This window comes from Nematostella vectensis, chromosome 4, assembly GCF_932526225.1.
Source record: "Nematostella vectensis chromosome 4, jaNemVect1.1, whole genome shotgun sequence".
In the NCBI taxonomy this organism is placed as follows: domain Eukaryota; kingdom Metazoa; phylum Cnidaria; class Anthozoa; order Actiniaria; family Edwardsiidae; genus Nematostella; species Nematostella vectensis.
The window spans coordinates 15,844,224-15,860,793 of NC_064037.1; the positions used below are offsets into that span (position 1 = coordinate 15,844,224).

Sequence of the window (16,570 nt, forward strand, 5' to 3'; positions counted from 1 at the left end):
GGCCGCTTTATAGAGGTACCACTGTATACATCACTTGGCACGGTCCCTAGGGTGGCCGCTTAGTAGAGGTAACACTGTATACATCACTTGGCACGGTCCCTAGGGTGGCCGCTTAATAGAGGTACCACTGTATACATCACTTGGCACGGTCCCTAGGGTGGCCGCTTAATAGAGGTACCACTGTATACATCACTTAGCACGGTCCCTAGGGTGGTCGCTTAATAGAGGTACCGGTATACATCACTTGGCCCGGTCCCTAGGGTGATCGCTTAATACCACTGTACACATTACTTGGTACGGTCTCTGTATTTCCATGGTGCCCAGGAGGAAGCTATAAGGGTATCTTATATATTTTTGAGATTACACATAACTCAAGCAAATGACTTAATTAATCCATTTTACAGTAAAAATTTAACTTTTTCTCGCGAACTAGAAGCACGAGCTCCCACGGAGCCGCAAACTAATGATTTTCAATTCCAAAATTTCTTCTTTGAATTTTCTTGTGCCTCCTCCCTCCCCCCCCCCCCCCCCCCCCCCCCATACACACTTTTAGGAAAGCCCCGCCGCTCCTGTTAGATATCTCCACACTTCCACACACACACACACATCAGCTTTCCCAAGGAGATGTTTGTCAAGGTTTTATACAACAAAGGCTGACGATGACCAAGCATGCCATGCCCGCTCGACACCGAAACTCGATTTGCCTATATCCATCTTCGCATTGTTTATTTGTGTGAACAAATCAACGATTATTTTTGACGACAATCGGATAATCTCTATTTTTTCGCACGAGCCCCAACGGAGCCGCAAACTAATGATTTTTAATTCCAGAATTTCGTTTTTGAATTTTCTTGGCTTGATAAGTATCCGGAATCTATCAACTGCTCAGACGTTAGAAATACCGCTTATTCTGAATAAATACACATCACAAGGCAATGAGAGTTTATTGTGACCTTTATTCTAGGATATAAGACAATTACAAGAGGTGATCGATCGTGGAAATATACGAGCTAGTTACTGAGATTGACTAGAGACTGACTCAGAGAGGTTGGTAAGCCTGTGTATGGCCCCAGTGACCCAGAGACCTATAAAAATCTGAGATTATGATTACTTATGGTGACTTACAGCCAAGTTCGTTGTTGCGCGACCACAACAACATTTTTTGAAAATATTTTTTTTTCTTTCTTTTTTTTTTCTTTCTTTCTTTCTTTTTTGTTTGAACTGATCAGAAAGTGGTCCAGAAAATTATGAAGATCTCATAAGGAAAAAATCGCCTTCTTTCGGATTATTTGATTTTGTCCCGGTCAATTTGAGTCCAGTTTATATTTAACTCTCCGTAATTGAAGCGCAGTTGATGTAGCTAGCGTGACGTCCAAGCGCGTGATCCAAGCGTGACTCGGCGCCAAAAAGTACAAAAGTAGACGATTGCTGTTTGAAAACTTAGCAATAACTAAGCGCTAAATCGGTATAGAAACGTTTTATAAACGCATATTATTGCTATTTCCTTACGTATTACATAGAAATTTGCAAGCGTCTAAACCAGAACCTTTTCATAAGAATGTCCAGCCTGAGATTTCGCCAAATTTTAAGAAAATGCTAAGAACATGCCGAGGCTCATATAGCAGAAAAATATTTCTTAGTCCTGGTGCGTTCTAAAATGCAGAATAAAATTGTGCTCATAGTAACAACCTTATTATTGCTATTGGTCATTAGTGTAATTCGTTTCCTAATAATTCATTGGGTATTATATTCTTATAAACACTAAAATTTAAGAACATCGTTAAGAACATTTTCAGCTTTTTTAAAGAACGGCCCAGCCTTAACTGAAAGTTAAGATTGTAGTCAAGCGCCAAGTCAAGCGCCATAAAACCATTTGACTGCATGGTTTCATGAAAATTTGGACAAAGCGGTTTGACTGAATACTGGGGAAGGGGATAGGGGTATGCTAGGGATATTTCCAGACATAATGGAGTTTGATATTCTGACTTCGTGTCGGTACATCGAATTTGATTCAGCAGCGCGGCGAAGTGTTGAGTCGATGCTGACTCATATGGCTCTACTTGTGAGATTATTGTTGTACAGTATCACATACTTGAAATATGATGTCTGATCTTTTTTTGTGATATTTGTTTAGGTTGTCCCGTCAAGCCTGGTTTGCGGATAAGAGAAAGCTGTTAAGACCTTGATGTGTTATCAGAAAATGCAATGGAAACTTATTCTTGGTGTGAACCGTTGTGTATGTGAAAAAATAAATAAACGTTTAAATCAAAAGAACAACAAATACTTCATGTAATTAATACCCTGACGCGTGTTAATACCCTGACGTGTCTTGATTTATATGGGATTTCTTTCCCTGTTCCTCCCGCCCTTGCTCTCATCTTGAAAAAGACGTTTTGGTTTCGCGCGCTACCTCCTCCGCAGGCCTCTCGAGTGATTTGGGAAAAAGACTTTTTTCGAATTCGGGCTTCCTGTGGTGTGTTCAAGAAAGAGTGGGGGCCTGGGTTAGGGAAAAAGAGATTTTCTTTTCTTTTGTCCCCCTTTTCTCTTCCGGGTTTTCGCTTCAACTCGCCACAGGAACCCCGATCCATAAAAATACTGAAATATTACAAAAACACTCGAGATGCCTGCGAAGGAGGCTATCCTAGAACGATAAAAGCGACCGGCTATGCATGACACCAAAATCGAGATGGGTTCGTGCATGACGATCAGTTCCAATAGTCCGAGTCAGAGACAGAAAACTCGCCGAAGGAACCCCGATAATAGGGGCCTTATGCAAGGACGACGCCGACGGCTAAGAAAACGAAATCGAAAGAGATGCGTTCGCGCTTGGCGATTAGTTTCAATATAATTGCAATGAAATAACAAAAGCATTTTCTATCAGAGACTGAAAAAAATAAACTAAGGACATCATTTCTACAGTAGCGAACGCAGTTAGAGGAGTTTACAGTAAAAACGTCCGCGTCCTCAATTGACCGTGGAACTTGGAGTTTTCACCACGTCGTGGTTTGGTGAAAAACGGCTACAATTTATCAGACAGGACGCATTTTCATGTACTGTTATGGAATTCTGAATCAAATTCCATTGTTTTCTGCCTTCGTCTTCCACGTTGCCGTCATATCAATATTTGGGTGACCTTCAAACCCGCTCGGTCAATCTCTGGGAGGCCTGGGTCTAAGGGCTTTTCAAGATTAGTGAGATGAAAATTTAACCAAGCTGTCAGGTTTTTTTGAACAAATTCTTGCCACGAGTCTCAAATTGACAGGAATCAGCATTTTTCACCATATTTTCTGGAGATCAGGGAGCGGGAAAACTTTAGCTCTTCTAAATATGGGCATCAATGACCATATAAGGCAATGCAAACGAAGGACACTATCCTTGGGGAATATGTTTGATATGGGTCAAACAAATCGTTTCCAGATCCAAGGAACCCAGAAAAAGACTGAAAACAATTTTTGAATAAGCAGGCAAAAGAGGCACCGCAGTGCATTGTTGGGAACTTCAATGCACACTGTCTTGGGCCAGCGGTAGCTAGTTGTTTGGAGGGGGTGTTTTTCACCTAATTTTGCTCAAATGTACTCAGGAGTAAAGAGGATAGAACACAAGGATATTCGATCCATGTTTCGCGAGCGCGCTTCAGCTATTTAAAAAGGGTCCAAATCCAGTTTCCCGGCCGTTATTCTCGCAAAATCCCGATGTATTATACAGGGGAGGGGGTAGGGGGGTGGGGGAAGGGGGGGGGGGGGAGGCTAAAAAAGGAAGGCCTAAATTTTGAAGGGTTTGCAGTCTTAGAAAGTGAAGTCCGCTGAACAGCAAGGCAAGCATAAACAAGAAGAAATTTGAAAAATTCCGTTCCAGGTAAACAAATTTCGTTTCCGGTAGCCCTAATCTCGTTTTCCCGGCCCAAAATAAGGAGAATCCCGGCTCCCGTTTTACAACTTCAGAATCCTCTTTAAAGCCCCCCCCCCCCCCCCCTTCATTTTCTTTGGTTCCAGTGCTTTATCAACACCTTCCCTTTGCTGACATATATCGCGCGTGAAACACTGCTGTACACCACGGGATCAGCAACTAGGGACGAGTCGACTATGCTAGTAAAACTAGCATAATATGCTAGTAGCATTGCTCGATTTTAATCAAAATTTTGCTCAAATTATCTTGCTTTTGAAGTATGCCCATTTTTTCCAACATTATGCTCGACAAAAAATGGGAAAAACATTAATGAAAAGTGGATCTTTAAACTTTATGTTGATCTTTTTTCTTTAAGAACATGCCGAGGCTCAGATAGCAAAGACAATTACCCTCGCAAAATAAGTTTGTTGGGTAGGATTAAGCGATTAAATGAGAACAATTTGTTTATCGATTCCACCAAGAATATCTGGTAAAACCCTGACAAGCCTTTGCAAAAACCTTGTGACTTTCCTCCCGCCAAACTATGAATGCCAACCAACGCCCCCGACTGGTCTTCCAAAATTAAAAAAATAAGGCGATGGTTGCATGCTCGATTTCTTCCTGGATTTGCTTGTTGTGTTTATTGTTTATAATTAGGGATAATGTATTCTAAAAATGATTTTAGTATCCAACACAGAAAACCTTTGAAACCAGAGATAATCAGTCCTGCGCACGGTAGCTTCTATTTATAACGATGCTAGTTTTGTACGATGGACTGTGTTCACCTATAAAAGTCGCCATAATATGGGCTTCCCTTCTTTCTTGATCAATATTTCCTAGAAGCTTCTATTCATATTAAGGATTATTTTTATTCAAGAATTTCACTACATTAAACTATAGACTGCTCCCAAGGGGCAACACTTTTCAAAGTCCATAATGCGCCTTTCTTTCAATCATTTCAAAAATCTTAAATCATATAATTTTCAAACTTTGCTTTATCCTTGCAATGGCATCTAAGTATAGCAAAGAATTCGGAAATTGTCTTAATCAGCGAAAGCCGACTGCTGCTATACCAAGAATTAAACACAAATAGGGGTGAGTGGCTGGTAAAATATGGTCATGGCATACATAACTTGATGCATGGCCCCAGTGATCCTTAGGGCCCATAAACAACTGAGATTATTAGATTACTTATAAGGTGAAATAGCTTTGTAAGCTTTTTCCATAAACTGTCTTTTTACTCTAATTACGCCTTGAAAGAGTAAAGGAAAGTTAATGACCCGGAATGAAGTAAAGTATTTCTAAGGTTAACAGTCGTTGGTTTGCTTGTTAAATTCTTTTTGTCTTTCTATTGTGTTCTCTCCTTTATTTTCCAGAACAATGGGATAATCTCTATATTTTTCTTGTTAAGCAAAGTCTTGCTGGAATTTCAGCGATGCAAATGGGGGCAGTGTGGCGTACCGGAGGTATATAATAGACTAGATTTTGTCCATGTGATAAGTTAAGTGCTATCTCCGATAGCAACCCATACAGACGCCCGCCACCTGAATCTCTCGTCGAACCATGTACCATCATAAAGGGTCATTTAGCTTTTGTGTCATCCGCTTCATGTGTATGTTTGGGCTCAAATCTCGTGGCGCGTTTTGCCACTTTTTTAAAGCTGAAAAACTTGCTTAATTGTCATAAAACCATAAAACCAACGCCATAAAACCATTTGACTGTATGGTATCATGAACATTTGGAGGAGGGGAGGGATATGCGAAGAATATTTCCAGATTTCCAATTCCAGGGGTAGCAAATGCATGGCATCATTGATTTTTCGATGTTGATCTATACCTTACCTATACCTATGCCTTACCTATCCTCTACTGGAGACCTAAGATCCTACGCAGATGATGACGTTTTGGCACGCAGTTGTCTCTTCGGCTATCGACTAGACGGCTTGAACTCAGCCGGTGATACCCTGCCAGAAGGTCTCTAGCAGTTTTGCCGATAACAAGGAGATAATAGAATTGTGGTCTGTTTCCACAGGATCACACGATGAATTCCTTACTGAAAGTGGCTGTTGTCTGCCTTGTGATGCTTGTTGGTATGAAGTAGCGGTAAGTGGCTGTTGTCTGCCTTGTGATGCTTGTTGGTATGAAGTAAGCGGTAAGTGGCTGTTGTCTGCCTTGTGATGCTTGTTGTATGAAGTAGCGGTAAGTGGCTGTTGTCTGCCTTGTGATGCTTGTTGTATGAAGTAGCGGTAAGTGGCTGTTGTCTGCCTTGTGATGCTTGTTGTATGAAGTAGCGGTAAGTGGCTGTTGTCTGTCTTGTGATGCTTGTTGTATGAAGTAAGCGGTAAGTGGCTGTTGTCTGCCTTGTGATGCTTGTTGTATGAAGTAAGCGGTAAGTGGCTGTTGTCTGTCTTGTGATGCTTGTTGGTATGAAGTAAGCGGTAAGTGGCTGTTGTCTACCTTGTGATGCTTGTTGTATGCAGTAAGCGGTAAGTGATCAGGTTTCTCAAGGCTTCATTTGATGTTTTAGAAAAGAAAATGACGTATCGCTATATAGTGGTCCCACTGTATTGCCTTTGTTCGTATTGATCATAATATAACTTGCCGTAGCTATAGAAAACTACGGGGAGGGGCAAAGCCTCAGTCGTTTATTGGCTAGCGGGCAAGATGCGTTTCAGTAATCTCGAGCTTGTTTTACGAAGGTAAAATAATGACGACAATTTTTTGGTCAACCCCGCCTTGGCAGAAAGCTAGATCCGCCCCTGATAAAGTATATATTTAATCATTACTAGACCTCGAGGCTGATTGGACTATATTCACACTCAAATTCTATTCAAATTCAAATTAATTGTTTAGAATTCACCAACTAATTATACCAAATTATACCTAATTATACCACCAACTGCCATTCAGAATTACATAGGCGAGCCATTGCCGATTGCTGTCGAGGTCGCGCTAAAAATTATATGTATTACCTCAATTTATTTTTCAGTTGTTTTCTTGCCATTGAAATCCTCATTCATTCAGCCGCCATTTTCCCGAGCATTTCGCTACTCATTGTCATCACTAATAGACCATTAGTAGCTCAGCCAATCAGAATGCAGGATTTGTGACTTCTAAATTTGTGTAATGTAGGTATATACAAGATAATAGCTGGCGAAAACATTCGCGTTTAGCATAAAGTATTTTTTATCTTTTCATAAGCTATTATCATTAGTTTTTTTTTATCTTTTCATAAGTTGTTATCATTAGGTTTTTTTTTATCGCTTCAGCGCTTGCGGCACAAGGGCACACACCCTTGATCGGCCCTTTTAGGCGAGTAGGAAAAAAACACGGAAACATCTTTTTGATAATAAATTCTACCTGACTAAAAAGTGCACCCTAATTACATGGTCATCACCTTATAAAATACCCATTTGCAACATTGTTCCTTACGTTTTACTTTCTCTACAAACTCGAGTTTGTTTGAATGTCTCTACAAACTCAAGTTGTTTGAATGTCTCTACAAACTCAAGTTGTTTGAATGTCTCTACAAACTCAAGTTGTTTGAATGTCTCTACAAACTCAAGTTGTTTGAATGTCTCTACAAACTCAAGTTGTTTAAATGTCTCTACAAACTCAAGTTGTTTGAATGTCTCTACAAACTCAAGTTGTTTGAATGTCTCTACAAACTCAAGTTGTTTGAATGTCTCTGCAAACTCAAGTTGTTTGAATGTCTCTAGAAACTCAAGTTGTTTGAATGTCTCTACAAACTCAAGTTGTTTGAATGTCTCTACAAACCCAAGTTGTTTGAATGTCTCTACAAACTCAAGTTGTTTGAATGTCTCTACAAACTCAAGTTGTTTGAATGTCTCTTCAAACTCAAGTTGTTTGAATGTCTCTACAAACTCAAGTTGTTTGAATGTCTCTACAAACTCAAGTTGTTTGAATGTCTCTACAAACTCAAGTTGTTTGAATGTCTCTGCAAACTCAAGTCGTTTGAATGTCTCTACAAACTCAAGTTGTTTGCATGTCTCTACAAACTCAAGTTGTTTGAATGTCTCTTCAAACTCAAGTTGTTTGAATGTCTCTACAAACTCAAGTTGTTTGAATGTCTCTACAAACTCAAGTTGTTTGCATGTCTCTACAAACTCAAGTTGTTTGAATGTCTCTACAAACTCAAGTTGTTTGAATGTCTCTACAAACTCAAGTTGTTTGAATGTCTCTACAAACTCAAGTTGTTTGAATGTCTCTACAAACTCTAAGTTGTTTGAATGTCTCTACAAACTCAAGTTGTTTGAATGTATCAGGAAGGTGTGGGAAAAAAGTTTCAAGCAAGCTTTTTAATCTAGTCAGTTTTGCTGTGTTTGCAATCAAATTTCGTGTTGTGAGTCAGGTTTTGAACATCTGAATCCAATCAGTGAGGGAGGTTCGGTGTCGTAGTGCCCTATGGGCGATATAACGGTGTTGAATTTTGGTTCCGCCAATCGAGTCTTTTGGTCCCTTGCTTGCCATAATCGTGAGATCGAGCTTCTATTGTGAGATTATTGTTGTACAGTATCACACTTGAAATATGACGTCTGATCTTTTTTTGTGATCTTTGTTTAGGTTGTCCCATCAAGCCTGGTTTGCGGATGATAGAAAGCTGTTAAAACCTTCATGTGTTTTTAGAATATCCAATGGAAACTGATTTTAGCAAAAAAAAAAAAAAAGAAGAAGAAGAAAAAACTATCTTGGTGTGAACCGTTTTGTATGTGAAATAATAAATAAACTTTTAAATCAAAAGAACAACAAGTACTTCATCTATTTTATAATTATAGTTAATACCCTGACATGTGTTGATATATATTGGATTCATTCCCCTATCTTGAAAAAGATGTTTTGGTTTATCCCGCGCGCGATAAGACTTTCAGCCAATAGGCGCCCGCAAATGATCCCGCCCGCAAATGAACCCCAAAAAGGCAGACGCAAGGCCCGCAAATGATCCCGCCCGCAAATGAACCCCAAAAAGGCAGACGCAAGGCCCGCAAATGATCCCGGCCCGCAAATGACCCCCCCCCCCCCCGGAAAAAAAACATAGCAGGCCCGCAAATGATCCCGTAATAATTTACGGAATGGAACACGGAATGAAGTACTCGATAAAAAAATAACCTTTTCTTTCTGTAAAAGGAAATTATACATTTTAATTTAAAAAATGAAAATACATTAAAAAAATAAAGCAATATACTTTCTCTTAACTCTCTGTATTTATGTGCAAAGACTAGACTTCTATCACAATAACCTATGATAAATGTATGCAGGATTTAGCGTGTTTTTAGCGACCGGGATACGGGAATTCTAGAAAAACACATGCGGAATTCAATCCAATATTAGATTACAACAAGAGAGTATTATGATAATCTCTTGCTTACAAATATATTTCTAACTTGTTTTTCTCTGACTTCGTGGATCACACATATTCGATAAAAGCGCAAGATTATTGTTCCTAAAGAGTTTCTTACTATTGACGATATGAGGAAAAATTATTTGGGATAACGGGATCTAGGGAAAAGTTATTTTAAAACTGTCACATGTGACAACAAGAGACTTGGAGTCGATAAAAAGGCGATAATACTGTTGACATTATCACGTTTTATGTTTATTTCTTTATTTTTTTTTTTAATATCAACGTCGATTATCTAACAAAAGCGTAAAATAAATCTGATATTTTCACCTTTGGTAACACAATAAAATATAAAAATGCCTATCAAGTTCATTATTTTCAATTTCTGACTACATCAAGGGGACACAACAATTTTTTTCTAATTTTAAACACGCGATTTAGATTATAAGTATAATCAATCCAAACTAAAGAATATATAATTAAAAAACTCTTGATTACAATAAATGGTCGATCAAATCAAAATGTAATTTTGTGAAGTTTGAAATAGTGCAGAGAAAAGCTGACGTTACAATGATTCTATTATAAATATAGTATATTGCTTTGTTTTTTTTTATGTATTTTCATTTTTCAAAGTTCATTTAAATTTATTTTACAGAAATGAAGTGTTCTTTTTTCATCTTGCATAGAGCCTATCAATCAATCAATCAATCAATCAATCAATTTTATTTGGTACCCTTATACATGATTATATATCAGGTGTTTTTCCAAATAGTTAAGATAAAAAGGAGGTTGTCATTATCCGTGGTGTGCATTTATTCTTTTTGGCATTCAAATCTTTTTCTTGTGCAGTCAAAAATATATTTTGCAGTTTCCCTGTTAATGATCTCGTTTCTTTGATCCATGGTAATAATAAAAAGGAAAGCTCTTTCAGATGTCATTGCATTTAAGTTGATATTAGTTTTGTCTTTGATAACACTATAGTATGCCTTTCTAATCGCGTTGTATGTAGGGCATTTTACAAGAAAGTGTTCTTCGTTTTCTATTCCATTTTTGCAAATCGTGCACCTCCTCTCATTTGGGGGCACATATGGTTTGGCATGTCTACCTGTTTCGATGGCCAAATTATGATTGCTTAGTCTTAATTTTGTGACGGCAATTCTGTGTTGTACATTATTAATTTGGGTAAGATATTTTTCAAGTTCGTAGACCACCTTGAAGGTCCTGAAAGTTCGCAATTTATTCTTTTGGCGTGGGTCTCTTCTACTATCATTGTGAATCTCACTTAGCCACACCTGTCGCTCGATATCTTCAAAGCGCATCTTTATTAAATTTATAGACGTGTTTGGGGCATCAAGCCATATATAGCCCAAGCCTGCTCGATCTAAAATGTTTTTCAGTTTGTGCACCCAAGTTACCTTGCTGTTATTTTCTAAAGAATCTAGGAAAGCCAACACAGCAAGTTTACTGTGGTCAGAATTTATCATTTTTTGCCAATATTTTATTGCTCTACATTTGGCTTTTAAACGCATTGGAAATCTACCGACCTCGGATCTACATGCATTAGAACTGCAGTACCTGTTGACGCCTAGCAGCCAACGTATAAACCTTGTGTGTACAGATTCTATGGGGTCTTTTTCTAGTTTGTCATTGCAGTCTGTTCCCCACACCTCGCTACTATATAATAGAATTGGGGTTACAAGGGTATCAAAGAGCCTAAGTGTTAGAGTTATTTTGTCTCTAAAGTGGTTTCCCATTTCTTTTCGAAGCTTATACAAAGCTTTTAGTCCGACCTTCTTTATTTCTTGCTTTGCTAGGCTGAAGTTCCCAAAGGTGCTAAAATGCACCCCAAGGTATTTATATGACTTGACAATGTCAACTTTACTGTTTCTGTATTTAAAGAGATAGTTGTTCATTGTTTTCCCAGAGTTATTAAATATCATTATCTTAGTTTTTTCTAGATTAACAGTGAGTTTTGCTTCATCACAAAATTCGCTTAGTTTGTCTAAATATTTTTGTAGCCCCGTGGCAGTCTTCGAGACGATTACCAAATCGTCGGCATAAAGTAAACAACTAATAGGTCGTGAATTGAGTTCGACATCGTTGCAATTTCTTACTGTATTTAGTTCCTCGGACAAGCTGCTGAGATAAAAATTAAATAGTGTCGGGGAAATCATACATCCCTGTTTCACTCCGTTGTAACACCTAAAGGCTGGCGTTAACAGATTTCTAATTTTGACTGAGGACTTATCATTTGTGTAAATTGATTTCAAAACTTCAAGAAATCGCCCTGTTACGCCTGAACGCTCTAGCTTATCAAAAAGTTTGTGTCTTGGTACTCTGTCGAAAGCTTTACTGAAATCAACATAACACGTAAATAGGAAGTTTTGTTTCTTTTTTGGCTTTGCTTTAACGTATTTGTCAATCAAAGATTTTAGGATGAAAATACTATCCACTGTTCCATGCTCTTTTCTGAATCCTCCCTGCTCAGGTTTGATTATTTTTCTTTCGACAAGGTAATTGTACAATCTGTTGTTCATTATGGATGTGAAAACTTTTCCTAGTGACGAGAGTAAGGTAATACCTCTAAAATTTTCCGGTTTACTAGGATCTCCTTTTTTCAGGATCGGTACTATCAGACCATAACTCCAGCTAGATGGGTATTCCCCACTATTCAAAATTTTATTAAACAAAATTTGTAATGGCTTTTTCAGAGTTTCTTCGCCGCACTTTAATACTTCGTTTAAAATATTATCAGCGCCGGGTGCTTTACCCGTTTTTAGACTTTTTATGGCGTTAGTTATTTCGAGTTCCGTGAATTCGTGATCCAATGGCCCTTGCCTATTGTTTATTCGCGTTTTTTCTACTTCTTCCATTGTATTTTGTGATTCTATTGTCGCGTTTAATTGTTCGAAGTGCTGATGAAAAACAGCAGCTTCTTCGGGTCTAATTGGATGTGATTGTTTATGTGTATTGCTGTTGAAAATCCTATTTATTTGTTTCCAAGTGTTTTTAGAGTTTCTGAAATCGATACTGTTTACTATATTATTATAATGCGTATACTTTTTCCGCCTACAGAGTTTTTTAAAAGACTTCTTTTTTTCCTTCAAGACGGCTCCTAGCTCGCGTTGGTCAGGCTGCTTTGAAAGTAATTTGCCTAGTGAGCGTAAATTTTCTTTTTCATTTTTACATTCCTTGTCGAACCACATTTTGTTAACGCTGCTCTCTTTAATGTCATTGTTTTGGTAGCGCAGTCCTGCGTTTTCGCATGCGGATAAGAGCGTTTCTGTAAAAAGATCTACTGATGTGTCTACGCAATTATTATTTAAAGCCGCATTTAAATTTGTTTGCATTTCTTCGGACTCGAACAATAGCTTTAACTCGCTACTGATCTCGTTATTCCAGCGCAATCTTTTGAGCTCACTTAGTTGTACGTTTTCTGAATTATCCTTTTGTTTAAATGTAAATTTCAGGTTTAGACTGCATGAAAGCGAACAGTGATCAGTCAGGTGTGGCTCAAGCGGATTCACAATGAAATAATCAACAATGTCTAAACTTTCATTATTTACAATTATGTAATCAACAACGCTGCTTCCGTTGTATCGAAAGCAGGTTTTCTTACCTTCAAGGTCACCTACTACTCTGCCGTTCAAAATTCGCATATTGAGTGCAGTGCACGTTTCTATTAAATTTCTTCCTCGGCTGTCAATCACCTTAGAGTCTTGTGAATTTCTATTATTTGGAATATCAATTTGGTAATCTTTTGGTAGACCCATAAATTCGTCATTTTGTTCATCATCCAGAGCAAATTCTTGCAAAATACCCGTTCTTGCATTAAAGTCCCCTTGGATAATGACATCCCCCTTTAGAGAGAGCCTTAATATTTCAAATTCAAGTTCTTCTAGAATGTCTTCTTCATAATTATTACATCGCCCGTTTGCTGGGCTTAGATACACAGTTCCTAAATAAATGTCTTTTTGTAAGTTGAAAATATTTTTACACAATTTAACCCATAGGACATTTTCATTATCTGTTGGTATATATTTAACTCCACTGGAAATATTTTCTCTGATGTACACGGCTATACCCCCCGATTTTTTGTATCTTGTTGAATCTCTATGTTTTACAAAATGTTTATAGTTGTTTATTTTGAGATCGGAATTTTGATTTGCATGCGTTTCCACTATCCCAAAAATGTCGTGTCTTTTAATAGTGCTTAAAGTATCATTAAATTTTAACTTATTTCCCACAACCCTACTGTTGAAACCGTTTAAGTTCCAACAACCAAAACGAATCTTTTTCTGATTACATGTGAATTAAATTGTTTAAACATATGCACTTATCTTGGACGGTGCGCAAACCCCTGTCTTTTGAAATATTCCGCCAATGCGTCAAGTGCTCGGAAAGGTGGTGGAAGTGTCGGAAATGCTTCATTATAGCTTGAATTCCATGGGGGTCTTTGTCTTCTTTGTCTGTTAAATTTCCTAGCTTGTTGTCCTTCTCGATTGGATTCCTTGTCTTCGCTTCTCAGACCAACTTGTACCTTGATGTTCGTCACTAACTTTTTGGTACCAACTTGATTGTTCAAGTGGATGTCATCGTAGAAGGAGTCCTCATCGATGTTTCCAAATCGGTCCGCAGTGACTTTTTGATTGTTGATGAAATTACATAATCCCTGATTGTTCCGACAGATTTCTTCGTAATAATAATTTACGTCATCTACTTTTACATTGTCTCCCTTGAGACTGTATAAAACTCCCGACACATAGATGTTTGCTTTCGGCCAACGTGATTTTAATTTCTGAACACATCTTTGCATGTTGTCAGCGATGTCTGTTGCTCTAGACTTCCTTAAATCATTTACCCCGGAGTGAACCACAATACATTCGTAGTCGTTTTTGTCTTCTTTTGTAAGCGAATCGATGTACTCCTCCATTTCCTGCGTTCCACCTTGTACGTATTGCTTATTTACAAATCGGCTTGGACAGAATCTACGGTTGTTTATACCTCTGAGAACGGAATCACCCAGTAGTAGAACTGGTCCATTACTACTGCCACTGGTTTGCGCAGCACTGCTTGGTTGATTGGGGCGATTTTCCCGTTGCTGAGTCCTTGGGTGGCTAATAGTATCCCGAGGTGTTTCAAGTCGGCTGTTTCTGTGACTAGCATACTGTCTGTTTATATCTATTGCCTCTCTCTGACCGGATTGCCGTGACTGATCAAGTATTTCAATTCGGTGACTTTCGCTGGTTTCTTGACTGCATACTTTAATTGCTTCCGTCTGTTCGCGTGAGTGGGTTGATTGCGTGGTCTCGTGAATCTGCGCCACTGTTTCTTCTGTCTTTAGGAGTTGATCCTTAATTTCTCCTAAGTCGCCTAATATTTTGAGGATTGTTTCCGCTGTTGATGCAGATTTATTTTTGACGGACTTAAACTCGCTTGTTACTTTGTTTGACAGGTTGGAGACTTGTTTAGCGACATCTTTAATACTTTCGCTTATTTCAAACTTGAGTGAGTCGATTTGACTTTCACAATGCATCTTCACATCGGACAGACCATTCTTTATCTTCTGTTTCCAATCCTCCAAATCAATACTTTGCTCCCCAATCTCGATCGTATTTTTGGAAACTTGACTTTCTATTTTCGAGTTAAACTCTCTTTGAGTTGCCATAAAAGCTTCGATCTCTTCATAGCGAGCATCATGCATCGCTTTTTCGCCTTTCTCTTCGTCCTGTTTCTTGCTCGATTGTGATATCTCTTCGCCCGCTTCTGCTTGATCAGTTTCGGTCTCAGCATTTTCGTTATTGCCACTATTTGTGTTTACTAGATCGGTGAGTTTTGAGATATAACCATCTTTACCCGCACCTTGTATCTGGAGTGTATTCGTGCTGGTGTAGAAATTAACCGTCACCGATTCAAATTTAAGTACCCTTGTTGCTCCATTCCTACTTATGCTGACAAATTTATCGTTATTTCCTTCCTCTAAGTAGGACAACAGAAATTCTTTTAGTTGATCAGAGTCTCCGCTCCATCTGAATTGCTTTTTCTTGTTAATACTTAATAGTTTCTTGTGCTCCGTTATCCCAACTATGTCCGCCATGACTTCTCTTCACGCACACTTCATTCCGCGTTCCATTCCTCAAATTATTACGGGATCATTTGCGGGCCTGCAAGGTGGTTTTTGGAGGTCATTTGCGGGCCTTGCGTCTGCGTTTTTGGGGGTCATTTGCGGGCCGGGATCATTTGCGGGCCGGGATTATTTGCGGGCCGGGGATCATTTACGGCCCGGGATCATTCGCGGGCCGGGATCATTTGCGGGCCGGGATCATTTGAGGGCCGGGATCATTTGCGGGCCGGGATCATTTGCGGGCCGGGATTATTTGCGGCCGGGATCATTTGCGGGCCGGGGATCATTTACGGCCCGGGATCATTCGCGGGCCGGGATCATTTGCGGGCCGGGATCATTTGAGGGCCGGGATCATTTGCGTGCCGGGATCATTTACGGCCCGGGATCATTTGCGGGCCGGGATCATTTGCGGGCCGGGAATCATTTGCGGGCCGGGATCATTTGCGGGCCGGGGATCATTTGCGGGCCGGGGATCATTTGCGGGCCGGGATCATTTGCGGGCCGGGAATCATTTACGGGCCGGGGATCATTTGCGGGCCGGGATCATTTGCGGGCCTGGGGCTCGTTTCTCGAAACACCCGAGAATTCTCGGGCCCGAAAACGATTTATTTCTTAAATTTGAAAAGCTGGCTAATTTCTATAAAATTTATGGTATCTAAATGTGTTGAAATATCGTCAAACATCGTAGTTTACCACAAAGATTCATGTAAAGGATGATTCTCTTTTTCGATTTATTGATTTTAATCTTTCCCGAACTTCTCGGGCCCGAAATTCACATGGCTTAAATATTAAGAAGGTTCTCGGGACCTCGCAGTCACCCGAGACTTTTCGGGTAACTTTTTGTGTTCAGCAAAACTTCAAAAATTGCCCTATTGAGTTCCGAAAAACGGGTGACTGTCAGACCTGCACAAGCTGATCACGTGACCTTTGAGTGGCAAATTCAAGCCAAAATAAAGACGGAAATGACTGCGCCCATCACGCCAGAAAACGACGAAAAAATAAAATCTTTAAATGAAAATAAGCCTCCATAAGTCCGTAAAATATGGGCCCAACTCCAAAACGTCAGAAATGCAAACTAAATATCACCAGACCCGGATACTCATAGATTCATCAGAGGGATAGATGGTCTTCAAAAGCGCATCTATGCAATGTAACACAAAATTTTAACCTTGATTTCTGAAAAAAAAACTCGTAGGTGAACTT

The 16,570-nt window shown here is 39.2% G+C and overlaps 1 protein-coding gene across 1 annotated transcript; it reads right to left on the reverse strand.

Moving 5' to 3' along the window:
• Positions 1–10,084: 10,084 nt before the first annotated feature.
• LOC125561909 lies at positions 10,085–13,016 on the reverse strand. Its single transcript, XM_048726712.1, has 2 exons — positions 12,094–13,016; positions 10,085–11,909 (listed from the first exon to the last, which is right to left on the reverse strand). The coding sequence occupies exons 1-2, from the start codon at positions 13,014–13,016 to the stop codon at positions 11,876–11,878; spliced, it is 957 nt and encodes a 318-aa protein (XP_048582669.1). The 3' UTR covers positions 10,085–11,875.
• Between the last annotated feature and the right edge of the window lie 3,554 nt (positions 13,017–16,570).